Genomic DNA, 26,247 nt, shown 5'->3' with positions numbered 1-26,247 from the left:
CAATCCTCAGTTTGTTTCCTGCGATTAAGAATTCCTCATATCGGGGCGCCTGGGTGGCTCAGTCGTTAAGCGTCTGCCTTCGGCTCAGGTCATGATCCCAGGGTCCTGGGATCGAGCCCCGCATCGGGCTCCCTGCTCCGCGGGAAGCCTGCTTCTCCCTCTCCCACTCCCCCTGCTGTGTTCCCTCTCTCGCTGTGTCTCTCTCTGTCAAATAAATAAATAAAATCTTTAAAAAAAAAAAAATTCCTCATATCAGTGAGGTCATATGATACATGCCTTTCTCTGTTTGCCTTACTTCGCTCAACATAATACCCTCCAGTTCCATCCACATCGTTGCAAATGGCAAGATCTCATTCCTTTTGATGGCTGCATAATATTCCGTTGTATATATATATACCACATCTTCTTTATCCATTCATCTGTCGATGGACATCTTGGCTCTTTCCACAGTTGAGTCTTTAGGGTTTTCTATATGTAGCATTGTCATCTGCAAATAGTGACAGTTCTTCTTTCTTTCCAATTTGGATGACTTTTATTTCTTTTTTTTGCCTAATTGCTGTGGCTAGGACTTCTAATACTATGTTGAATAAAAGTGGTGAGAGTGGGCATCCCTGTCTTGTTCCTGATCTTAGAGGAAAAGCTTTAGCTTTTCGCCATTGAGAGTATGATGTTAGCTGTGGGTTTATTGTATATGACTTTATTATATTAAGGTATGCTCTTTCTATACCTACTTTGTTGAAAGTGTTTCTCATAAATGGATGTTGAATTTTGTCAAATGCTTTTTCTGCATCTATTGAGATACAGTTTTTATCTTTCATTTTGTTAATGTGTATCATGCTGATTGATTTGTGGATATTGCATCATCCTTGCATCCCTGGAATAAATCCCACTTGACTGTGGTGTATGATCATTTTAATGTATTATTGGGTTCAGTTTGCTAATATTTTGTTGAGAATTTTTGTATCAGTGTTCATCAGGGATTTTGGCCTGTAATACTCCTTTTTTTATGTTGCCTTTGTCTGGTTTTGGTATCAAGGTAATGCTGGCCTTGTAAAATGGTTTTTTTTTTATTATGTTCAGTTAGCCACCATATAGTACTGTGGAAGGAGCCAAGATGCCCTTCAACAGATGAATGGGCAAAATGAGTTTAGAAGTGTTTCTTCCTCCTCAATATTTTAGAATAATTTGAAAAGGATGGGTACTAGCTCTTCTTTAAATGTTTGGTAGACTTCACCTGTGAAGCTGTCTTATCCTGGATTTTGTTTTGGGGGAGTTTTTAAGTTGTTGATTCAGTTTCGTTACTTGTAATTGTTCTAGTCAGATCTTCTAATTCTTCATGATTCAGTCTTAGAAGGTTTTGTGCTAGGAATTATTTTTTCTAGATTTTCCAATTTGTTGGTGTGTATTTGTTCATAGTAGTTTCTTATGATTCTCTGTATTTCTGTGGTATCAGTTGTAACTTCTTTCATTTCTGATTTTATTTGGGCTTTTTTTTCTTGATGAGTTTGCTAGAGGTTTATCAATTTTGTGGGTTTTTTTTAAAAACAGCTTACTTTCATTATTTTTTTTTTAATCTCTACTTCCTTTATTTCCTTTCTAATCTTTATTATTTCCTTCCTTCTAACTTGGGGCTTTGTTCTTTTTCTAGTTCCTTTAAGTGTGAAGTTAGATTGTTTATTTGGAATTTTTCTTGTGTCTTGAGGTAGGTCTGTGAACTTCCTTCTTAGAACTGCTATTGCTGCTTCTCATAGATTTTGGAAAGTTTTGTTTCTATTGTCATTTGTCTCAAGGTGTTTTCAAAATTTTTCTTTTTGATTTCTTCATTAACCCATTGGATGTTTAGTAGCATATTTAGTCTCCACTTATTTGTGCTTTTTCCGGTTTTCTTATTATAATTGATTTCTAGCTTTATACTATTGTGGTCAGAAAACATGCTTGATAGGATTTCAGTCTTCTTGAATTTATTGAGACTTGTTTTGTGGCCTAACATGTGATCTGTCCTGGAGAATGTTCCATGTGCACTTGAAAATATGTTTTCTTAAAAAAAAAAGAAAAAAGAAAAGAAAATGTGTATTCCTAAGTTTTTGAATGAAATGTTCTATATATTTTTTTAAAGATTATTATTTAGAGAGAGAGCAGAAGGAGGGGCAGAGGGAGAGAATCTCAGACTCCACACTGTGCTGGGAGCCTGAGGTGGGGCTTGATCTCACTACCCAGAGATCATGACCTGAGCCAAAATCAAGAGTCAGATGCTTAACTAAGACACCCAGGTGCCCCTCCATATATATATATCCATTAAGTCCATCTGGTCTAATATGTCACTTAAGGCCAATGTTTTTTTATTGATTTTCTGTCTGGATGATCTGTTGATGTAGTGGAGTATTAAAGTCCCCTAGTAGGGGTGCCTGGGTGGCTCAATCAGTTGACTGTCCAACTCTGGATTTCGGTTCAGGTTTTGATCTTGGGGTGGTGAGACTGAGCCCCACATTGGGCTCCATGCTCTGCATGGAGTCTGCTTATCCCTCTCCCTCCCCTTTTGCCCCTCCCCCTGCTCACACATGCTCACTAACAAATATATAAAATCTTTAAAAAATAATTAAAAAAATAAAGTCCCCTACTACTATTGTATTACTGTCCCTTTTTTCCTTTTAGGTTAATATTTGCTTTATATATTTTGGTGCTCTTGTGTTGGGTACATAAGTACTTACAAATGTTATATCCTTCTTGGATTGACTCCTTTATCATTTTATAATACCCCCTTTGTCTTTTGTTAGAATCTTTTTCTTTTTTAAAGATTTCATTTATTTATTTGACAGAGACAGTGAGAGAGGGAACACAAGCAGGGGGAGTGGGAGAGGGAGAAGCAGGCTTCCCTCTGAGAAAGGAGCCCAATGCGGGGCTCAATCCCAGGACCCTGGGAACATGCCCTGAGCTGAAGGCAGATGCTTAACGACTGAGCCACCCAGGCACCCCTAGAATCTTTGTTTTAAAGTCTCTTTCATCTGATATGAGTATTGCTACTCCAGCTTTTTTTTTTTTTTTTTTCCTATTACGTATCTTTTTCTATCCCTTCACTGTGTGTGTCCTTAGATCTGAAGTGAGTCTCTTGCAGGCAGCATATAGATGGGTCTTGGTTTGTTTTTTGTTTTGTTTTGTTTTTTAATCCATTCAATCACTTTTTGTCTTTAGATTGGAGCATTTAGTCAATTTTCATTTAGGGTAATTATTAATAAGTACTTACTATTGCCATTTTGTTGTTTTTGTAGTTTTTCTCTGTTCCTTTCTTTTTCTCTTGGTCTTTTCCCTTCTGGCTTGTTTTCTTTAGTGTTATATTTGGGTTCCTTTCTTTTTTGTGTGTATTGTAGATTTTGGGGCTGTGTTTCCCTTATGGTTCATATATGTCAACCTATACATATATAGCAGTCTGTTTTAAGCTGATGGTCACTTAAGTTTGAACTCGTTGAGAAAGCACTATGTTTTTACTCCCCCGCACACACATTTTGTTTTTGATGTCATATTTTACATGTTTTTATTTTGTGTATACCTTACCCACTTATTGTAGTTAGTTGATTTTACTATTTTTGTCTTCTAGCCTTTGTGCTAGCTTTTTAAGTGGCTGATCCACTTCCTTTACTATATATTTGCTTTGACCAGTGAGATATTTTTCTTTCATATATTTTCTTATTTCTAGCTTTGGTCTTTTCTGCTTAGAGAAGACACTTTACCATTTCTTGTAAAGCTGGTTTAGTGGTGATGAACTCTTTTGTTTTTGCTTGTCTGGGAAATTATCTCTCCTTCAATTCTAACTGATAAGCTTGCTGGTTAGAGTATTCTTGGTTATAAGTTTTTCCTTTTCAGTGCCTTAAATATATCCTGCCACTCCCTTCTGGCCTGTAGAGTTTCTGCTGAAAGATCAGCTGGTAGTTTTTCTCTTGCTGCCTTTAAGATTTCCTCTTTAACTTTTGCCACGTTATTATACCACGTCTTAGTGTGGATCCGTGGTTCATCTTGTTCTGGACACTCTCTGCTGCCTGGACCTGGATGTATGTTTCCTTCCCGTAGGGGAGTTTTCAGCCATTATCTTCAGTCCCTGGCTCTCTCTTCTTGTGGGACCCCTATGAGAGGAGTGTTCATGTGCTTGATGTTGTCCTAGAGGTCCCTTAAACTGTTCTTAAGTTTTTTGTTGTAATTCTGGTTGTGTGATTTCCACTATTCTGTCTTCCAGATTGCTGATGCATTCTTCTGTCTCATCTAATCTGCTATTGATTCCCTCTCCTGTATTTCATTTTAGTTATTGTGTTCTTCAGCTGTGATTGGTTTTGTCTTATATTTTCTAACTCTTTGTTAAAGTTCTCTGTTCCTCCATTCTTCTTTCAAGTTTGGTGACCATCTTTACAACCATTACTTTGAACTCTTTGTCAGGTAAGTTACTTACTCCCTGTTTTTATTAGGGTTTTTTCCTGGCGTCTTATCTTGTCCTTTCATTTGGAACATATTCCTTTGTCTCCTCATTTTGCTGGACTTTGTGTTTGTTTCTGTGCATAAGACAGATCAGCTGTCTCTCCTGGCCTTGAAGGAGTGGTCTTATATGGGAGTGTCCCATGTGTAGTATGCCTAGCCCCTTTGGCAGACCAGCTAAAGCTGGAGCAGGTGTGGGCTAGGGTGTCCCGAACACTCCATGCTGGGATCACCTTGGTGGGATGACCAGATCTTTAGTGGGGGCCAAGGAGTCCCAGAGCACTCTGTGCTGAGGCCACCCTGGTAGGACAGCTGGAGCTGGCGTGAGCTCAGGCCTGGGGGGAGGGTGGCCTGCTGGGCCTGCTGAGTTAGGGTCACCTTGGTGGATGGCTGGAGCTGAGGTGGGCATGAGCTGGGGGGGGGGGGTCTCAGGGTGCTCCATTTTGGGGCCCTTCTTGGCAGAGCAGCTAGGTCAGGTAAGACCAGATGTTCCTGGGGGTGCCATGCTGGGGTCACCCTGGGGGGATGGACAGCTGGAGCTGGTGTGATCCCAGGGCATACTAGGGTGACCCTAGCAGGTTGGCTAGAGTGCCTGACCCTGTTCCCACCTAAGCTATTATGATTTGATGGGTGGCAGGGAGCGGACATAAAAAATTGCACCGGTTGGCCTCTCCAACCCCAGAGAGAGTTCAGCAGTTTCCTACCCTTTGGGCAGATACTATAGGGTTAGTAAGTGGATTTCTTTCACTTATAGTCTAGTTGCCCTTTAAACTGCTCTTTTTTCATTATGCCCCAAGGTGGCCAAGTCTGCATGAGGGCCCTTCAGCGATATCCCTTCCTACTATAGGTTGCCACGCCAGGGGTGAGGTTCCCATCATTACCATGTCTCCCTCTCCTGCCATTCTCTGTGTGCTCCCTCTGTTGTTTACTGTGCAGAAGTTGTTCAGTCAGCCCTCAGTGCTTCCTTAGGAGGAATCGCTCTATATGTAGATGTAGATGCAATGTGTCCATGGGAGGAGGTTGAGTTCAGGGTCTTCCTATGCTGCCGTCTTGGACTGCCAATATTTTAAATATTTTAAATATTTTAAATTCTGCTTTTGCAATGGTCCAGTAAGCTATGTAAGGGAAGAAACCCCATTTTCTTCTGTAATTCCTCGCAGTTTAAAGCACTCAGTAAATGTTGACTGGCAGTTTTGTGACCCATCATGTGTCCATTTTCCTTTAGAAGATGCTCCCTAGGTTTAATTGGGTACAGAAACTGGGATCTAATGTTTATAAGAGTCTGTAACAGTGCCTGGCCTGTAATCAGTGCTCAAATACTGGGGAAGGAAGGTAGGTTGGTTGGTTACAAATTGAGTTTGGTTCTCAGAGGTACTCTCAGTGATCTGATGAAGCCACAAACCCCACCTTTTCTCTTCATGCTCATCCTTAACACACATGTTCCCATCATTCTTTCCTCAACAGTGATACCATTTGGTCCCAGGATGCCATCTGTTTTCTGTCTGCAAACAGCTCCCCAAATTGCAGTTCTAACCCCTTTTCCTCCTGCCAGTCAGTCCTCACCCCTATTTCCTACCACTTGTTGCTCTTCTCCACTAAGTGTCTTTCTAGAATCTCTGACGCGCACATGACTCTCCCCGTGATGGCTGCATGGCTCACCCCTCACCTCCTGAGGTCTTTACTCCGAGATCACCCTCTAGGAGAGGCACCCTCAGCACCGTGTCTAAAACTGCATGCCCCTCCCCACCCACCCACACTCCCCAACCACCTTCCATGCTTTGCTCTCCTCCATAGCCTGATTTCACATTCTGTGTGCTTATTTTCTGTCTCCACCTTCTCTCTCATTTTATAAGAATTAAGCTCTACGAGGACAGGAATTTCTTTTCTCGTTTTGTTCACTACTCGAGATCCTTAGTACCTGGCACATGGTAGAAATTCAATAAATATTTGTTGAATCCATGAAAATATAATGTTCAGGCACTATATATTATAATGCTGGTATTAGAAGAGGTAGTGAAGAAGTCAGGTGCTGGCACTGATGCATGCTATCAGTGGGTGCAACAGCTAGAAATGCAGACGGATACTAGTGTGTCCTGGTGCTGCCTCAGACACCAAGAGTGTTTTTGCCACAGGTGATGTGATTTTCTGAAGTGAACAATTCTTGAGTTCAGAAAGAAACAATATTCCCAGCAGAGTGGAATAGTTATAAGAATGTATTCTGAAGCCACACTGACTAGGAAAACCTATATAAAAGTAATTTAAATGTAAAACGGCGAGGTTCTATCTTGATTAATATAGTAACGATCAGGGTTTTTTTGTTTTGTTTTTACCTATGTGAGTATGAGATGCGGTACCATGCCTGGGCTTTGCAGATTGTCCAGCATCCTGGCCCCTGCCCCGTAAATTCTGGTAGTTCGCTTCATCATCACCACTCCACGTGCCCTGTAAGGGTTAATGGTTTTTGTATGCAGGATTCTAGGCCCACACCTTTTTTGTGAAATTACTATAGCTCTAATAATTAGATAAGCTCTTTTTCATCTGACTCCCAGTTGCTCGGTGTCCATAACACCTGAATAATATTTAACAAATTCTGGTGTGTCTTACAGTGAAACATATGATATTCCTCCCTCCCTGCTGGTCTCCCTGCCTTTGGACACTCCCAACCCCAAATCTGCCCCATCAGAGACACTCTGCTTTTAATTTTTTCTGGCAAAGGGCAGACATGGTGGTGGCAAGGAACTCTGTGCTTGCGTGTGTTCCTTACGTCTCCAAAAAGACTCTTCAAGTCAGAAGCACAACTATGTCCCCATCTGCAGTGGGACTGTTAGTGCTGTAACCAGCTGAGGAGGGAGAGTTCGACTTGCACCACTCGCTCCCTGCCCCACATTCAGAAATGCCAGACTTTGCTTAAAGGAGCCAGAGCTCTTTTTGTAAGTACTTTGACATTGTGCAATAAAGTAGACCATTTATATATTGGTTATAAAGAAAAAAAATCAATGGTGGAGCTCTCGTGGAAGGTTTCTTAGAAGTGGGACTTGGAATGGGCCTTAAAGGATTAATGGAATTTGACTGGATGGAGAATTTGGGTGAAGAAGAGCAGAAGGGGCTACTTTTCCCAGTAGAGGAAAAAATACCCATGGAGATCCAATGCATGGTGTGTTGGAATGGTCAAAACCAGACTCAAGTTGAGAACTGGAGAGAAGATTGACAGGTGTAGTGGAGTCAGCTTAGGGACATTCTGGAAAGCCTCCATACGCCGTGACACTCACCTTGTTCGTTGTAGTCCCACCTGTTCCCTTCCACTACTAGGTCTCCCCTTTCGGGCTGCTTTCCTTATTTTTCCTTTTGTTTGTCTTGGTTGAAGGTTTCTCTTGTGATCTGTGAATTGGTGGATTTTTATCTCCTTTCCGTGCCTCCCCCTGCACACACACACACCCCCACCGGATTCAGGCACAGACACCAACAGCCTGTCACCACCTGTCCCCAGCCTAGCTGACGCAGAGCCAACTACCTCTTGTTAGGATTAGCATCTGATTCCCAGGAGAAATCGGTTTTATCCTATATGCTTCTTTGCAAAGCATTGAAGTCTTGTGACTTTTTCAGATCATACTCTGTCAGTTTGGGGATCTTTAATTCTGTTTAGGGTCCAGGTTCTGGCATGTGTGTTGGCCACCTCCCAGCTGAGAGCCTCTTGGCAGGCCACTTGTGGTTCTTGTGCTTTTGCAGGCTGCTCAAAATTCCACACTGCCCGGAGTTTTTCCACCTCCTGTGTCCAGGCGCATCTTCTGCTTCCTCAACCCTACCCAAGTGTTCAGAATCACAGCTTCATGTTCATATTCGAAGCCCTCCGTTTCTTTTCCTTTTTATATGCCTGATTCATTTTGAATTAAAAGTATTCATTTTTTACACCTTTTTCCTGACTCCAGTCAGTGTTTCATCTCACCCTGCTTACTTCAGGAGGCCCAGAACAGAAGATTCCTTGTGTCACTCGTGCAGTACCCACGTGTTTGCTGATAGAGGAGGGAGAGCGAGCTTTAACATTTCACTCCATGCTGTTCCTTTTGGGTCAACTTTCCCCAAACAGTCAAGGTCTTTCTTCATTAAGTACACAAAAACAGCTTAGCAGTCCTGTCACATAACTCAGCTCTCACAACCTTCTAGTGGGATGTTTGCCCCGCTCTCCCCTGTCAGAAAGCCCCTGCGCCTTGATGCGCTTTTGACGAGGGCGCTGCACGTCCGCAGTGGAGACCTGGCCTGTGGCGCAGGTGAGCAGTCCGCCTTCCGCGTCCTCCTTCAGAGGCCCGTCCTTACCTGCCTCCCGGAGCCACCAGAGTCTTCCGGTTCTCATCTCCAGTAGAACCTGCTCTGGTCCTCTTTATTCACACTGAGGCACAAATGATGGGCAGTAGTTAAAAATGCTGTCCTTTCCAGGGGTGGTCAGTTATTAACCACACTCAAAACCTTATAGTTAAAGGGTCACAGGAGCTCTGCCTGCCCTTTTGAGGGGAGTTTCAGAGCCTCTGTGCTGCTCCTGGAAGTGTACCGTGAACAGACGCCTCACAGCCCAGGGGAGGGATCATGAGTTATCATAAGCTATTTACCAGTCTGTCCTCCTTTAAGTAAAATAATGCAAACCTCATCAGTAGTGGTGAGGTGGTCTCACTGACTGTCCAAGGGGGTCAGTACTGAAACACCCCAAGAACTCTTCAGTGAGGTCCCACAAGGTGGATGGAAGATCATCACTCTAGCCCCCTGATCTGTTCTTCAGAGGTTTGGGTAACTTGGGGTTCCCCACAGGACGGCACTTCACACCCGAAGTACCCAGCTTGTCACGCAGAAGGGGCTTTCTGAATCCAGCTGAAGGCATTCACATCCTCCCTGGTGGTTTTCTTCTGATAATGCTGCTTGTTTCCTTGCCCCAGAAGTTATTGCCTTCAAAAGGGAGTGAAGAACACAACCCATTTTTATGGCCATCTAGATGACACCTTGTCTGAGTCACCTGGGTGGCTCAGTCAGTTAAGCGTCTGCCTTCAGCTCAGGTCATGATCCCAGAGTCCTGGGATCAATTGAGACAACCCCCACCCCCGTTGAGCCAGGGAGTCTGCTTCTCCCTCTCCCTCTGCCCCGTGCATGTGCACGCGCTCTCTCTCTCTCTCAGGCATGTGGGCTGTAATGACTTTTGCAGGTGGTTTGGGCTCTATGAGGGCACCTAGTCTTGATCTTAAATTGTCATCTGGATTCCAAGTTAATCCAGAAAAGCAGTAAAAATTAATGTGTGTTGCGTGTCTCTAATACAGGTGTTTTCCATTATCGGCTCATATATGCCCCCGTGTGCGTGTGTGTGCATTCCTGCACTCACACACACACAACCTTTTCGTTTTTCTGAAACAGGGAGTGACTCTGGTTCCAAAAGCAAATGATTGGTGTGACACCTAGAAAGCTGAGCCCGGCACATGTTCTAAGTGAAATGGCTCCAAATCCATTAGGTTGTCTCTTCCAGAGGGCTGCAGCCGCCTGTGTACTTGGAAAACACTTTGATAGGAAACGTTGGCTAACTTACAGGCATTCAGATGTAATTCTCTAAAGATAAGCAAATGACTTCCACAAGGTGGTAATGTAGGAAGATCCTGACACCACCTGACACTGCCCGCCCCCCACTCCCCTGCCCCACCAAGCGTACAGCTGCATAAGGAGCATTTCCCTCTGAAAACTAGATGAACTGCTTTTCCACAACAAAGGTAGAAAGACCACATCCAGATGGGTCTTACCAAAACCCCATCCCCAGCACAGTGACAGACAATAGGGAAGGATCTCACCAGCCTGGTGTTTCTCCCAGAGGACCAAGAAGTTGGTGCCCCACATCAGGCACCCCAACCCCTGGGATCTGCACTGAAGAAAAAGCTCCCAGAACATCTGGCTTAAAAAATGAGCGGGGCTGATGTCCAGGAGACCCAAAGTGCTGCAGAAACGGAGATGCCCCTTTTAAAGTACTCACTTACAGTCTCACTCACCCCAAGGCCCAGGGGAAAAACAGCCATTTGAAAACCACTTAGACTAGCTGAGGAGGAAATTCATGGGTGGCTCAGTCGTTAAGCGTCTGCCTTTGGCTCAGATCATGATCCCAGGGTTTTGGGACACGGCTCCCTGGGAGCCTGCTTCTCCCTCTCCCACTCTCCCTGCTTGTTTGTGTTCCCTCTCTTGCTGTCTCTGTCAAATAAATAAATAAAATCTTAAAAAAAAAAAAAAAAAAGCTGGAGGGGCAGGGGACAGCTGAAACTGTCCTTGGAGGAGAGGCACTGGTGATACCAGTTTTGCACCCCTTCCCCCCCTCCCCCCCCCCGGCCAGTACACAGGTAGGTGAGCTTGGACTCAGCACTGTCCCCCTGCCTTGCTGAAGCCAGAGAGTGCGGGCAGCTGCAGCACTCCCCCTCTCCCTGGCCAGGGCAGGTGAGCGCCAAGCCAGCCGTGGTCGCAGCATTCTCCCCCTCCCGGCCTCAAGCTGGTGTGCTCCCACAGGCAAGGCCCTCTCCTGCTACAGTCCTAAGTCCACAGGCATGCTCACTTTCCTGCCGCCTTTCTGAAGCCGGCGAGTATGCCCTGCCCCCTACACTCTCCCCCTGCCTAGTTCAAGCCAGCAGGTACACACAGTCTACACAGGGGATGCCCCCTTGATCGCCTGGCCCTAGTGGCCAAGGGGGCTGGTGTTCCTGAGCTCCATGGAAAGTGACAGTTGGGAATACAGTTCTTGGCAGGCCACCACCCCTAGAGCCCTGCACAGACAGCAGACTGAAACACACAACCTCAGTCTTCCTGGGGAAAAGACCTGCTATCCTGGAGCTTCAGCCTGAGGGACAGGCTTCAGGTTTCCCACACATCTCGAGGCTAATGAGGTGCTCCTAGGGAATGTAAGCCAGGGAGATACCACCTTGTACATCCCCTTGGCCTCACTACAGCTCTGTAAGACCTCCCAGAAAGGAGCTTATACATTTATCTGGACCCCAGTTATTACAGCTGTTGCCCTAGCAATACTTCTAGACTCCTGGTCTGGAGGCCATCAGGGATTACAGTTGTAACCCCACAGGACTGTATCTACTTGAATATTTTAAAAGCTGTTGGCCTGAGGGATTTTGCTTCCAACTGCCTGAAACCAGGTGCTAAATGAGATTCCTCCCCCTAGAACACTGACAGGTCTTGGCACACTCCCAACAACAGGTACATCTCAAGAATTAATCAGGTGGTTTAGACCTTCACAAAGGTTCAAGAGAAAATCAAGAGCTAGGGCAAGGTTGAATGAGGCGGTTTATCACGTACACAGGCCACTCCTTCAAGACTGAGAGAGGTAGCTACTTCGCCTAATACATAGAAACACAGAGCATCAAGTAAAATGAGGGAACAAAGAAATATGTTCCAGATGAAAGAAAAAGACAAAACCTCAGAAAAAAAGACTTTAATGATTCAGAGATAAGTAATCTATTGATAAAGAATTTAAAATAATGGTCAATGAAGATGATTACCAAACTCAGAGGAAGAATGGATGAACACAGAACTTCAACAAAGAGAAAGAAAATGTAAGAAAGTACCAAACAAATCCACAGACCTGAAGAACAAAATAACTAAAAAATACACTACAGGGGTTCAACAGCAGGCTGGGCAAAACATTAAAAGGATCAATGAGCTGGAAGACAAAACAAGGGAACTCACCCAGAGAGAGCAGCCAAAAGAAAAAAGAATTTCTAAAAATGAAAGTAACTTTAAGGGACCAAAAGGACATCAAGTAGAATTACATTCACTTTATAGGGTTCCCAGAAGAAGAAAGAGAGGGGCAGAAAACTCTGTGGAGGGAAACAGCCATCCAGATCCAGGAATCCCAGAGAATTCCAAAAAAGATGAACCCAAAGAGATCCACACCAAGACACATTATAAATTAAAATGTCAAAAGTTAAAGATGGACCCTTAAAAGCAGCAAGGGAAAAATAAATTGTCATGTACAAGGGGAACCCCATAAGGCTATCAGATTTTTCAGTGGGAACTTTGCAGACCAGAAGTGAGTGGCATGACATTCAAAGTGCTGAAAGGAAAGAACTTCCAACCAAGAATACTCTACCCAGCAAGGTTATTGTTCAGAATTGAAGGAGAGCTTCAAGAGCTAAAGCAGCTCATCTCTACTAAACCAGCCTTTCAAGAAATGTTAAAGGAACTTCTTTACACTGAAAAGAAATGGCAGTAATTAATAAGAAAACCTATGAAAGTAAAAATCTCACCAGAAAAGCTAAATCTATAGTAAAAATAGTGGATTAATTCACTTACAAAGCTAGGATGAAGCTAAAACACAAAAGTAATAAAATCAACTAAAATTACAATAGTTAAGGAATACGTAAAAAGATGTAAAATGTGACATCTGAGACAGAATGTGGGGAGGAGGGGTTAAAAATGTAGAATTTTGGCAAGTGTTCAAATTTAAGTTGCCATCAACTTAAAGTAGACTGTTACATACATAGGATAATGTATGTGAGCCTCATGGTAACCACAAAACAAAAACTTACAGTAAATACACAAAAGAAAATGAGAACGGAATCTAAGCATATAATACTAAAGAAAGTCATCAAACCACAGGGACGTAAGAAAAAGAAAGAAACAGAGAAACTACAAAAACAGCCAGAAAACAGTCGACAGGGGCGCCTCACCTCGGTGGCTCAGTTGTTAAGCGTCTGCCTTCGGCTCAGGTCATGATCCCAGGGTCCTGGGACCGAGCCCCACATCGGGCTCCCCGCTCCGCAGGAAGCCTGCTTCTCCCTCTCCCACTCCCCCTGCTTGTGTCCCCTCTCTTGCTGTGGCTCTCTCTCTGTCAAATAAATAAAATCTTAAAAAAAGAAAGAAAGAAAACTGTTGACAAAATGGCAATAAGTACATTCCTCTCAATATAGTCACTTTAAATGTAAACAGACTATAAATTCTCCAGTCAAAAGACATAGAGTGGCTAAAGAATAGTAAAAGGCAAAGAAGGGAAATACATAATGATAAAGGGGTCAATCTAGCAAGGAGATATAACATTTATAAATATATATGCACCCAATGTAGGTGGACCAAAATATATAAAGTGTTAACCAACTGAAAGAGAGAAATTGACAGCAATACTTAACGTTGATGGATAGATCATCGAGACAGAAAATCAATAAAGAAACATCAGCCTTAAATGACACACTAGACCAGATGGACTTAATAGATGTATACAGAAGATTACATCCAAAAGCAGCAGAACGAACATTCTTCTCCAGGGTAGATCACATATTAGGCCACAAAACAGGTCTCAGTAAATTCAGAAGGTTGAAATCCTTTCAGGCATCTTTTCTGACCACAGTAGTATGATATTAGAAATCAATTACAAGAAGAATACTAGAAAAACTACAAATATGTGGAGATTCAACAAATTATTGGGTCATAGAAGAAGTCAAAGGTGAAATTAAAAAATACCTAGAAATAAATGAAAACAAACGTAAAATCTGTGAGATGGGCAAAAGAGGGAAGTTCATAACAGTACAGGCTTATTTCAAGAAACATCTCAAACAATTTATACCTAAAGAAACTAGAAAAAGAACAAAGCACAGAGTTAGTAGAAGGAAAGAAAGGTCAGAGTAGAAATAAATGAAATAGAGACTAAAAAGATAATGGGAAAGATGAGTGAAACTAAGAGCTGGTTCTTTGAAAAGATAAACAAAATAGACAAACCTTTAGCTAGACTTACCACGAAAAGAGAGGGCTCAAATAAATAATTTCAGAAATGAAAGTTAAACTGATTACACAGAAATTACAAAGGATCATAAGAAAATACTATGAACAATTATATGCAAACAAATTGGACAATCTAGAAGAAATGAATAAATATATAGAAACACAATTATCCAAGACTGAACTACAAAGAAACAGAAAATCTGAGTAGAGCAATTATGAAAATTGAATCAGTAATCAAAAACCTCCAAACAAACAAAAGTCTAGGGCCAGATGGCTTCACTAGTGAATTCTACCAAACATTTAAAGATTTAATATCCATCTTTCTCAAACTCTTCCAAAAAATTGAAGAGGAAGGAATGCTTTCAAACTCATTTTACATGGCCAGCATTACCCAGATACCCAAACCAGACAAAGACACCAGAAGAAAAGAAAATTGTAAGACAATATCCCTGATGACCATAGATGTAAAAATCCTCAACAAAATATTAGCAAATTGAACAATACATTAAAATGATCATATACTACAGTCAGGTGGGATTCATTGCAGGGATGCAAGGATGGTTCAACAATCACAAATTAATCAACATGATACACCACATTAAAAAAGGAAAAAAATTATATGATCATCTCAAGAGATGCAGTGAAAGCTTGGACAGAATCAAACATCCACTTACAAAAACTCTAAACAAAGTAGATATAGAAAGAGCATACCTCACTGGGTGTTACATGTAAGTGATGAATCACTAAATTCTCATGAAACCAGTATTACACTATACGTTAACTAACTAGAATTTAAATAAAAATCTGAAAAGAAAGGGGCGCCTGGGTGGCTCAGTCAGTTGAGTGTCTGACTCTTGATTTTGGCTTGGGTCATGATCTCGGGGTTGTGCGATGGAGCACCTGGTCAGGCTCTGCACTCAGCATGGAGTCTGCTTGGGATTCTCTCTCTCTCCCTCTCCCATGACCCCTCCCCCTGCACTCACGAGCACTCTAAAATATTTTTGGGAAAAAAAAAAAAAAAGAGCACACCTCCACATAATAAAGGCCATATATCACAAACCCACAGCTAACATCTTAATGGTAAAGAGCCAAAACTTTTCCTCTAAGACAAGGAACAGGACAAGGGTGCCCACTCTCACCACTTTTATTCAACATAGTATTGAAAGTTCTAGCCACAGCAGTTAGGCAAGAAATAAAAGGCATACAAATTGGAAAGAAAGAAGTAGAACTATCACTATTTGCAGATGACATAATACTACAAAATAGAAAACACTGAAGACCACACAAAAAAAAGAATTAGTATTGATGAATTCAGTGAAGTTGTAGGATACAAGATCAATATACAAAAATCTGTTGTTTCTATACATGAATAATGAACTGTCAGAGAAATCAAGAAAATAATCCCAATTAGTTACATCAATAAGAATAAAACACCTTGGAATAAATTTAACCAAGGAGGTGAAAGACCTGTATACTGAAAACTCTAAGCCATTAATGAAAGAAATTGAAGAAGATGTAGATAAGCAGAAAGATATGTCATCTCATGGATTGGAAGAATTCATATTGTTAAATAGCCGTACTAACCAAAGCATCCTACAGATTTACTACCATTCCTATCAAAATACCAATAGCATTTTTCACAGAACTAGAACAAGTAATTTTACAATTTATGTGGAACTACAGAAGACCCTGGATACTCAAAGCAATGTTGAGAAAGACCAAAGCCAGAGGTATCATGCTCCCTGATTTTAAACTAGAACACAAAGCTATAGTAATCAAAACAGTATTGCACTAGCACAAAAACACAAAGATCAGTGGAACAGAATCGAGAGCCCAGATATAAACCTTCACGAGTATGGTTCATTAATTTTTGACAAATGAAGCAAGAATACCCAAGGGAGAAGAGACAGTAAATGGTGTTGGGAAACCTAGATCTGCTACACACAGAAGAATGAAACTGGACCATTATTTTATACCATATAGAAAAATTAACTCAAAGTGCATTAAAGACTTGAAGACCTGAAACCATAAAACTCCCAGAAGAAAACATAGGTGGTAAACTCCGTGACATCCATCTCAGTGATGTTTTCTTGCATTTGACTCCAAAGACAACAGGGAAAAAGCAAAAATCAGCAAATTGGACTACATCAAACTAAAAGGCTCTGCACAGTAAACTATCAACAAAATGAAAAGGCAACCTACCCAGTGGAGGAAGATACTTGCAAATCATATATCCAGTTGTATTCATATCCAAAATATATAAAGAACTCAAACTCAATAACAGAAAAATCCAGTTAAAAAATGGGCAGAGCAGTAAAACAAACATCAAGTAGAGCGTTTATTCATTATCTTAGTAGCAATGAAATTGCAGTTCAGATGTTAAAATTTGACTCAAGATGTTATAACCAAGTCATGTAAAAAAAAAAAATGGTAGAGGATCTAAATAGACATTTTTCCAAAGACATCCAGATGGCCAACAGGCACTTGAAAAGATACTCAACATCACTGATCATGAGAGAAATGAAAAAACCACAATGAGACACCACCTCACACCTGTCAGAATGGCTGTTATCAAAATGACAAGAAACAACAGGTGTTGGTGAGGATGTGGAGGAAAAGAAACCCTCATATATGGGAATGTAAATTGGTGCAGCCACTGTGGAACAGGGTATAGAAGTTCCTCGAAAAACTAAAAATAGAAGTGCCCTATGATCCAGCAATTCCACTACTGGTTATCTATCTAAAGAAATTGAAAACACTAATTTGAAAAGATATATGCACCCCTGTGTGCACTGCAGCATTATTTACAGTAGCCAAGATACGGAAACAACCTTCTTGTCCGTTGATGGATGAATGGATAAAGATGTGGCACGCACGTGTGTGTGTATACAGTGGAATAGTATTCAGCCATAAAAAAGAAAGAAATCTTGCCTTTTGCAACAACATGGATGGACCTAATGGATGTTATGCTCAGTTAAATAAGCAGATACAAAGACATATACCACAAGATTCCACTTATATGTGGATTCTTAAAAAATCAAACCAAACCAAACCCAGACTCATAGAGAACAGATTGCCCATTGCCAGAGGGGGAAGTGGGTTGGAGTAGGGAGCAAAATGGTAAAGAGATCAAGAAGTACAAGCTTGTAGTTATAAGTAAGTCATGTGGATTTAATGTACAACATGGGGAATATAGTCAATAATATTAACTTTGTATGGTGACATGATAACTAGACCTACTGTGGTAATCATTTTGCAATGTATATAAATATGTGGAATCATCAAGGTGCACACCTGAAACAAATAATATTTTATATCAGTTATACCTTGGTTTTTTTAAAAAGCTAAGCAAATGACTTAATTTTCATTGCATGTCTGTAGGACTCATAAAATTGAAGTTTCCATAGCAATGGTCTTAAAGAATAGTAGGGTTAGTTACTGCGCAGGGGCAACCAGCTGTTCTTCATTCTCTAGTAAGGCTGGGAAAGAAGGAAATTAGCTTCAAGTGTAATAGAAGAGATTTACAAGACTTGTAATGAGAAATTACTCATCAACCAAGAGTATTTTAAAAATAAGAGCAGATAGCCAGTGAGTAGAAGTAGAGGAATGATGTCTTCCATCGGTTTTGACATAGACTATAACATCTGCTCGAGGAACTTAAACTTGATAGCTTATTAGATTCAATAGTTTTCAGCTTTTGGGAAGTCATAGACACCTTTGAGAATCCGATGGGGCTCCTCTCCAGAAAAATGAACACGCAAATAAAATTCTGCATGCAATTTCAGGGAACTTACAGACTCCCTGAAGTCTATGCATTAGACTCTGATTTAAGACCCACTGGATTAGAGGATTTCTGTTAAGTCCTAAACTGTGACACACTCCATGGCTTAATTTTCCCAAACATAACAATGGAATCTGAAGATCAAATGTCAAACTTTGGATTTTCTTCCTCTAGATGTATCATACTTGGCGTGCACAGTGTTGAAGTAAAAACAAAAAAATAGAATTCTACTTTAAATTCAATTCTTGGTCCTAGAGAAGCCAGATGTTTAATTTTAAAAGTCACTGGTTGGCTGTGTATCATCTTCATAAACACACAGTAAGACTAGGCCTTCGCCCGGTCCCCACTGCCAGCTCCGCATTCGCGGAGGACATGCAGACAGCGATGCTGGCATTATTCCACGTTCATACACCTCCTTACTGCGCCGCTGTGAATGGCCGGCTGGGCTTGGAGGGACTGTCTGCCTGCAATTCTCTTTAGTCTTATGCCCAAGTTTCATTGACTACAAGTTGGAAAATGACTGCCCAGAATTACAAATCAGGAAATAATTTGCCCTCTCCCTAAAATAAAGCACGTTCATCCTCTTAGGAAGTAAGAGCATGTGTGTGTTAAACTTGGGATGAGTTCCTCCAGACCAGGTAAGTGAGTGCAACCCTATGTGGTTTTCCCGTTCCCTCTGCAACTCGCCTCTAGTTTACCTGCAAGTCCTGTAGCACTGCCTCTAGTCCCAAATTAGAAACGTCCTTGTCTCTTATACCCGGAATCAAAAACTCTGGAATCCCACACTTCCCTCTGGGCAAGAACATCATTGTCACGTCTGCACCTTGTTGTCGGTCTTCACTGTACTTTATGCTGCTAAGGCCAAGCCTTAAATTCGTAACTGGGACTCTCTTATTGAAATTAGAAACACGGCTGATGAATGGGAGGCAAGTGGTCTCAGCCAGGGTCTCCTGGGACCGTGCACGCCGTAGGTTGGTTCTTCTGACAGTTATTCCTTCCCATTGTTGAAGGGGAGAGGCGCTTAAGTATTCTCCCCTCTACCCACCGCGGAAATCTTCACATGACATCTGTGGACAGATACTCTGGGGTGAACTCTGCCACTGCTCCAAGACCTTACCGGGCCGATAAAGGTTGTTGGGAAGCTGGAATCAAGGAGGACAGGCCATCCTAGCACCTATCCCAGCTGTGGCTCCGCTTAGTGACTGATGGAGCCCCTCTGTTCCCTAGAAAGCCTGTTGGCAGTTCACACCCATAAAGCTTATTTAGGTCTCTCTGGGATTGAAGCTTATGGTAGAATCGCACATGCTGGTGAATATTTATTCCTTGTGTGTCTCCCTCCCCACAGAGAACGTGATCAATGGGCAGGATTATGAAGTGATGATGCAGATTGACTGTCAGGTGATGGACACCCGGATCCTCCACATCAAGAGCTCGTCAGTTCCCCCTTATCTCCGAGATCAGCAGAGGAATCAAAGCAACACCTTCTTCGGCTCCCCGCCAGCAGCCCCGGAGGCAGCCCATGTTGTCCGCACCATCCCGGAGTCATTACAATAGCCTCTGAGGCTGCACCAGAAAACACGGTGGGACCCTGCCCCCGCCGCGCTGGAGAGCAGGGGAGAGACCTGTTCCTGTCCGCCCTCTTGGTGGCAGGCCGAGAGCTGCCTCGCAGTAGGGTTCCAGGGGTAGCAAGAAAAGTTGTTTTTCACCGTCTGCCCTTCTACTGGGAAAGCACTGATGCTCAAACACAAGGGCAGTGGCTTTTCTCCCACGGCAAATGTTGCCTGCATCCTCCTTGCTGCCTGGTGTCGAATTTTTTATGTACCTTCCTAAATTGCTTTTCCTCCTGTATTTCTTTTGTGTTTAAATAGTCCTCTTTAAAATAAGATCTTCTTCCCTTCTCTGCCATTTCACTTATTGATAGAGATTTTTATTTATAGCTGTACAGCACACCGATGTTTCCAGTAATTAGAGTTTTTATTAATTTAATGCAAATCCATTCTGGATATTGTGCTTATTGGAAACAGATTTCAAAACCAGAACAGCCAAAAACGTCCCCCAAAAGGGTCAAGACAATTGAGGGCTTTAGGTAAAAGGGAGAAATCCCAACTGGGTAAAGTTGGTCCTCGCCCGGGAACTGTGGCTCCCGCCTGAGCCGGTGTGTGCGTAACTGTGTGGGACACCGGCGCAGGGCAATGGGGTGGAGAGACTGTCAGGGAAGAGCAGGGTCCACGTGGGCCAAGGGAGGAGGAGCCAGCTCTGTTAACACACGTTTCAAACACTGCAGGTTTTGATGTGACTGGAGTTAAAATGGAAGCCACAGCAACCTTTTATTCTGAGGCCACTGAGTGTTAGCATATGTGCTTATATGTTCTCTGTACTCGTCTGGTGCAGGTCCGCAAGGACCCTGGGACAAATCCTTCAGCTTTACTGCGAATCCCCACCCACGACACACCTTCTACTAGTATGACGATACTGAATTCGGCTAAGGAACACGCAGGGTGATGTTAAGCAAACGAGTTTTTTTTTCTCATGAGAATTGGCAGGTATTTATTCCTTAAGACTCTGCAGACAGGCCAGCTTGGATTCCTGTTCAGGGAGTGCATTCCATAATCCAGCAATAATTTTCAGTTTCTCCAGTGAATAGACAGTGAAGGAATTAACTTTTTTGTCCTCCCATGGTAAAAAAAAAAAAAAAAAGAAAGAAAGAAAGAAAAAATAGCCCTACTGTGTTCCCTCATATCTTACTGTACTTTGACTACTTTCTTCTCCTCTCCGGTGTTCTGCCTTCGGTTTCTAAAGTGAGTCTTCCTGTTCTCCTATGCAACTTCACACTTTCTCGCTAGAACTCGTTCTGCAGACACGGCTTCTTCCCGTAATCTACTTGCCTGGGTCGGTGTTCTTCCCTTCCAGTCCCCGCTCCGGCCTCCCACTGCTCTGAGTCGGAGGAGGAAGGACTGTGGGTGTGAGTCCCGTGGGGTGTCCTGCGGCCGGCCCCCTCCTGCCCCCTCCTGCCCACAAGGGTCGGCCTGGCTTCTAAATAATTCCGAACATCACTCAGGCTTCCACCTCTGGACAGTGGCACCTCTGTGCCCAAGCTCCGTTGGATGCGCTCCGAGGAGATCCGGGTAACTTCGTGCGGCCGACGGGGCGCTCTGCTGCCCGGGTCCCCAGGAATCTGTCTGGGGTTTGGTGGCGTTAACAAGCCTCGCTCTGCCCCCCACACGAGCCTGCTACAGCCCCCACTGTGGCTGCTGTCCGGGGCGACGTCCACACGGGAACCACCTTCCCCGGGGCCGCTCCACCTCTGACGGGCGCCAGGCCCATGCGGACAAGATCTGCACGTGGCAGGACAGCCTTCTCTCGGGAGTGTCTCCTCCCATCTTGCACACCAGCCAAGCACGTAGCCGTGGCCCTGGCCAGGGGGCAAGGGGACATGGCCGTTCCCAAGCTGCTAGTCCGCCCGAGCTGTCACCACTGTCACCGCGGCCGCGGGCACGGCCTTACAGACGGTGCTTCCTCTCCCGTGCGTGGACCCTCACCCACAGGCCAACCGCCCGCTTCTCGCCCTGTGCTCAGCCTTCACCCTCCACCCCAGCTTCCCTGACCGCTCCGACCAACCGTGGCAGTCATGTCGCATCAGCCCACCTGGATGCCTCTCCTGCAGGTGGGGATGCAGGTGCCAACAGCAAGGAGTGCTGACCGCCCACGGCAGCCAGGGGCCGCGCCCACGCTCCCCCTGGTTTCGCTCCTCAGGGTGAAGTCTCAGGAAGGGAGGGAGTGACAACCACGAGGCAGTGATCTCCTTTTGTAATTACTGTCAAAGCTCTTACGAATTCCCGGGCCCCACAGCGGTTCTGACGTAACCTCTGTGCTCGCATGAGTTAGGCGTGTTGGGCAAGAGAAAGTGGCTATGCCTGATGAATAAATTAAGCTGCTGTTTGGGTTTAGTTTTAGGTTGAAATCGCCTTTTGGGGATTGCAGCCAGGAATGATGGGGGCTATGCATCTAAATTTATCAACTTTATATTAAGTGGGATTTTGCAAGTTTGTGGGATAATTAGATAAACTAGAGGAGGCAAGTCCACCCATGGGGTAGGGGACTCTCTTCCCTTTGTCCCCCACCCCTCCTCCCCCAGGAAGTGGCGGCGGGCCTGGCCAGGACCGGTTCTCCCACCTGCTTGCAAGCCCCACGTGTGGAGGCTTCATGGCAGCGGATGGTTCCTCGTATTAACTACTGAGTCAGGCGTCGGGACCCCCCAGCACAGGGTTACCCCCCCCAGCAGAACACACAGCTCCATCAGCCTGGTAGTGTAAACGGTCTCTTTCCAAAGTTGGGATTTGTAAAGGGATCATCTTGAATCAAAAGTTTGCCATGCTTGTCATTTAGAAGCTTTCCATTACATTACTGGGTGAGGTTTATCTTTTCACAAGTGAAAAAACAAAAACGAAAAAACAAACTGTAATTATGAAATCTCAGAGCATCTTCGAACTTTTTCCTAAAGGACTATAGGCTCCAGCGCCAAGCTGACACGTCTTTGCCTTTTCTTGTGAGCAAGAAGTAGACACAGAGGTATTTGAAAGCAGCAATGTTATGAGTCATTCTTGAGTGTTCTGAATAAACATTACTTAGAAACAGACAAGCAACTTGGGATTCAAACTGATGTTTCTGTCCTTTTTAAAGAGACACTGTCCCGACCAACCTTCCTGGCCTGACTCTCTGACCCCGGGCATGAGCCCCCGTCAGCAGTGACCCTGATGAGACGCCGTGGCTGCGGCCTTTGGGGTGATGGAAACCGTACCCCTCTCCAGCTCCTTGCAACGTTTGCACTACTTTCTGGCTCTTGCCCTCTCACTCAGCTCGGGTTGTGAAACTTGGCAGAAAAATAGCACAAGGAAAAACCCATATTTGACTTTCAAACACTGAAAAGTTTCCAAGCGACTTCTACTCTCAGCTACCTAGGAGAAGTCACCCCTTTTTACCGACGAGCCAGTCAGACCCCACGTCCACTGCAGCCTGACCTCATGGACGCTTTTCCACCCAGCGAAGCCTGGCCCACTGCACCCCCATGGGCAGCAGAGTCCAAGGAACTGAAGTTTGAATGAAGCCTTTCATCCCATTGGCTGTTTCATGTGCATTAACCTCCCAAGATTGCGTAATGCTAGAATTGACAGATGCTTATCACCACCTCTGGACCCCACATTTTTACCAGAATGTTATTTATGTCCCTCCTGAGTCATTCTAATTTGGAGAAATTAGGATCTTTGCTGCTAATATGAGCACTAATTATATTCATACCTTAAAAACAAGAATAAAGCCTAAAGAAAGTAAATGTGAGAAGTTTTCATTCCTACCCCTAGTCACATTTGGGAGGGGACAACTTCTGTGTCCCCCACCCCTAGGGGTTGTGGTCGATTTTTAATTTTCTAGGAAGACAGAATACTGGACTACCCAAACAGATGTTGCTCGAGCCCCCCATGGAACTATGCATGTAAAAGCCGTTTTCTCCTACCTGAAAATAGAAATCAGAATGTAGCCTGTTAACTTATATTTTTAGTGACTAAGCTTAAAACAGAGTTTATTTTAGATAAGTCTAGAGCTTTGAGCAGATTGTTCTAATGGTTGTGTTATCTGTCAGGTTATGAAAAGAATGACAAAAGCATCTTGATCAGGAAATTTGGTCCTGTGCATGAATCATGTCATGGCTAGCCACTGCCAAATAGTGGCCCTGTCTCGACATAATGGTTTTCTGACTTAAGCATTAGAGGTATAGCACATTAAGAGAATTATATTAGTTTGGGGAACCGAGAAGTAAATAAATCATAGTTTATCATTTGCCAAGGTCAGCAGACAGCACACGGTTTTGCTGCTTCCACCCAACACCGTTGGTGACCACTAGTTAAACCAGGAGGCTTCATCTAGCCCCCCCCCCGGAGGGGGGGTAAACCCCAGAGAGAGACCGCTAGGTTGACTTTCACAGTCATTGTCTATCAGACCATTCAACTCACACTCAGCCCTAATTGCCAGGTCAGTCATCGGTTAAGAGGGGGAAAGAGAACTTTAGATGAAAACTACCAGGTACTGCTGGCCTTAAGACACCAATTCCCTGTTTCTCATCCTGTTGGCAGGTGTGGTTGGGCCAAGACCCATCGTGCTTCACCCATGGAGCCATCAGAGCCAGAGGAGAGAGTGTTCACCAAGCCTTTGACCAGGGTTTTCCTTCTGAGGTTGCATCCACGCTACATTAAGAGCAGGTTAAAGATGAGGAGCGATGAGGTACCAGTCTCTCCTGCAGTATGGCGTTGGTTTATGATGCATAAAGAAACCACAACAGACTTACACGGCTTTAAGCAGGTCTTTACAATGCAATACTTGTTCTTTGTCTAAGATTCAAATAAAGAATTTTTAAGCTTGCCTTATTTTGTTCTGTATATATAGAGAAAAAAGACCCAAAATGAATCTTCAATGTGAAGAGATTAGTAATGAAAAGGGAAACCTAAAATGGCTTGTGGCCTGTTACTGTTTAGATGAAAACAATAGAACTCTTTTCCACTCTTCCCCCTTAGCCTGGTTAAGTAAAAGTTTCCTTTATTGTGTCCAAATATTTCAACTACAATCTTACCAAGGAGAAAAATTTGTCTAAGAACTCCGACTTCGTCCTTCTACATCAGGAACCTGGGTTACTCAGTCACACCACAGGCATCTTCCCAGCTTGGAATGACCAGTGTCACCGTGCATGCAGCTTGTCCTGCAGACTGACAGCAGAGTCCATCCAGGGCTGAGGAATGCAGGCATTCACTGAGCGCCCAGTGTATGCCTCAGACACCACTCTAGGCTCACTAGTCCCGCTCTCCTACTTCAGTCCTCCCAGCAACCTGGTCCCTACCACGGTCACGTGACTAGGAAGCGGAATAACCAGTGTCTGGACCCACGCAATTTCGCTCCAGCAAGTGGATTCTTGGCCACCATATTGTTCCACTGCCAGAGACAGATCCTGTGTGAGTCCTGCCCTGAAGGAGCTCACAGTTGGCCTGTGGAGCCAGATACAGAAATACACAAAATTAATGACATCAGAGTTCTCTTAGAGGCATGTGTTTCTACATGTGTTTCCAAAGACACTGTAACTGACCTCTTTGGAAAGTGAGACCCCAATTCCCCTCGTCTGCCGAGAAAGTTAGCTGACACTGGAGGATGGGCTGAGCAGCAGAACAAGAGAAAGTGGGATTGAGCCACAGGCTTGGTCTCTGGGTGCTGGAGCTGTCAAATGTAAATCCTCTTTATCATCCCAAACCTTCAGTAAAAGCCTGCTGCACACACAGCTTTGTGTCAGTGTTGTTCGGGGAGGGAAGAAAGGGGAGGATGCTTGCTGTGGATTTAGTGAGAACAGCTCGCAGACAGTAAAGCAGGATGATTTAAAACCAGAGTCCGTGAAGCCACAGAGGTGAACAGGGAAATCCGCCTTCCCCTGCCCCCAAGTCCTATCGGATTGTCCTCTGGGACCTCTCTCTGTATGTGGGGGACGGTTCAAGCCAATTTGCGGATCTCAAAGGAGAACCACAGCTGACAGTTGGATTGAACCACACACGGTGCCATGAACGGAGGGCTCTTCTCACACACTCTGCAACGCATCTAATTGTACCTCTCGTTAGAAAGGTAGACCACTTCTGCTGTTTCGTTTACCCTATTGGACCTATAGCCAGCTTCACTCCCATCACACCCATTTGGTGTGATCTGTATGCAAACGTGGGCAGAGAATCCGTCCCTCAGTTCACTTCCTAACAGCTGATGCGTGTTGAAACATGCATGCCAGACTGGGCTAAGCATTTATGAGCATTAGCTTGTTAGGCTTTACGGTAGCCTTATGACATATGTATGTACTATTATTCACGTGTTCCAGATAAAGAAATTGGCACAAAAGATGAAGGAACTTGCCCAACATCTTACAACTAGCACATACCAGAGCTGGGATTGGAAATGAAGTCTCTCTTGATTTTCAAACCACATTCCTTTCACTATGCCACGTTGCCACTCATCCTTTAAAGCCACAAAGGAAGCAACAGGAGACAAAGTAGAGAGGAAGAAACCAAGCCACATATCACAGGCAACCAGGGGGTGGAGGTATGTTCAGGAAAGAGGGACAATAGCTAAGACACAAGATCCAACAGTGCCCATGGGTTTTCTGCAAATTCCTTCCCTCCGAAGCCACATGCCCAGTGCTGGCTGCACGTGGAGCCCACAGGGGGCTGTGTCCCGCTTCTTCTGGACCTGTCCTTGTGGTCTGC

At 43.9% G+C, this 26,247-nt stretch overlaps 1 protein-coding gene across 3 annotated transcripts in view; it reads left to right on the top strand.

The window, feature by feature from the left end:
- Window positions 1-24,379, top strand: part of ATF6 (activating transcription factor 6) — a 200,119-nt gene extending 175,740 nt beyond the window's left edge. For 2 of the 3 annotated variants that reach the window (XM_081825257.1, XM_081825255.1), the window contains one exon: window positions 19,314-24,379. In XM_081825257.1, coding sequence (XP_081681383.1) covers window positions 19,314-19,522 — 209 coding nt within the window. In that variant the 3' untranslated portion in view covers window positions 19,523-24,379. The remainder of the gene's footprint in view (window positions 1-19,313) is intronic. The other variant, XM_081825256.1, reaches the window with a different exon arrangement.
- The last annotated feature ends 1,868 nt before the right edge of the window (window positions 24,380-26,247 follow it).

Source organism: Leptonychotes weddellii, chromosome 6, assembly GCF_054177405.1.
Source record: "Leptonychotes weddellii isolate Sample4059 chromosome 6, ASM5417740v2, whole genome shotgun sequence".
Taxonomy (NCBI): domain Eukaryota; kingdom Metazoa; phylum Chordata; class Mammalia; order Carnivora; family Phocidae; genus Leptonychotes; species Leptonychotes weddellii.
This window is presented reverse-complemented; position numbering and strand designations above follow the sequence as displayed.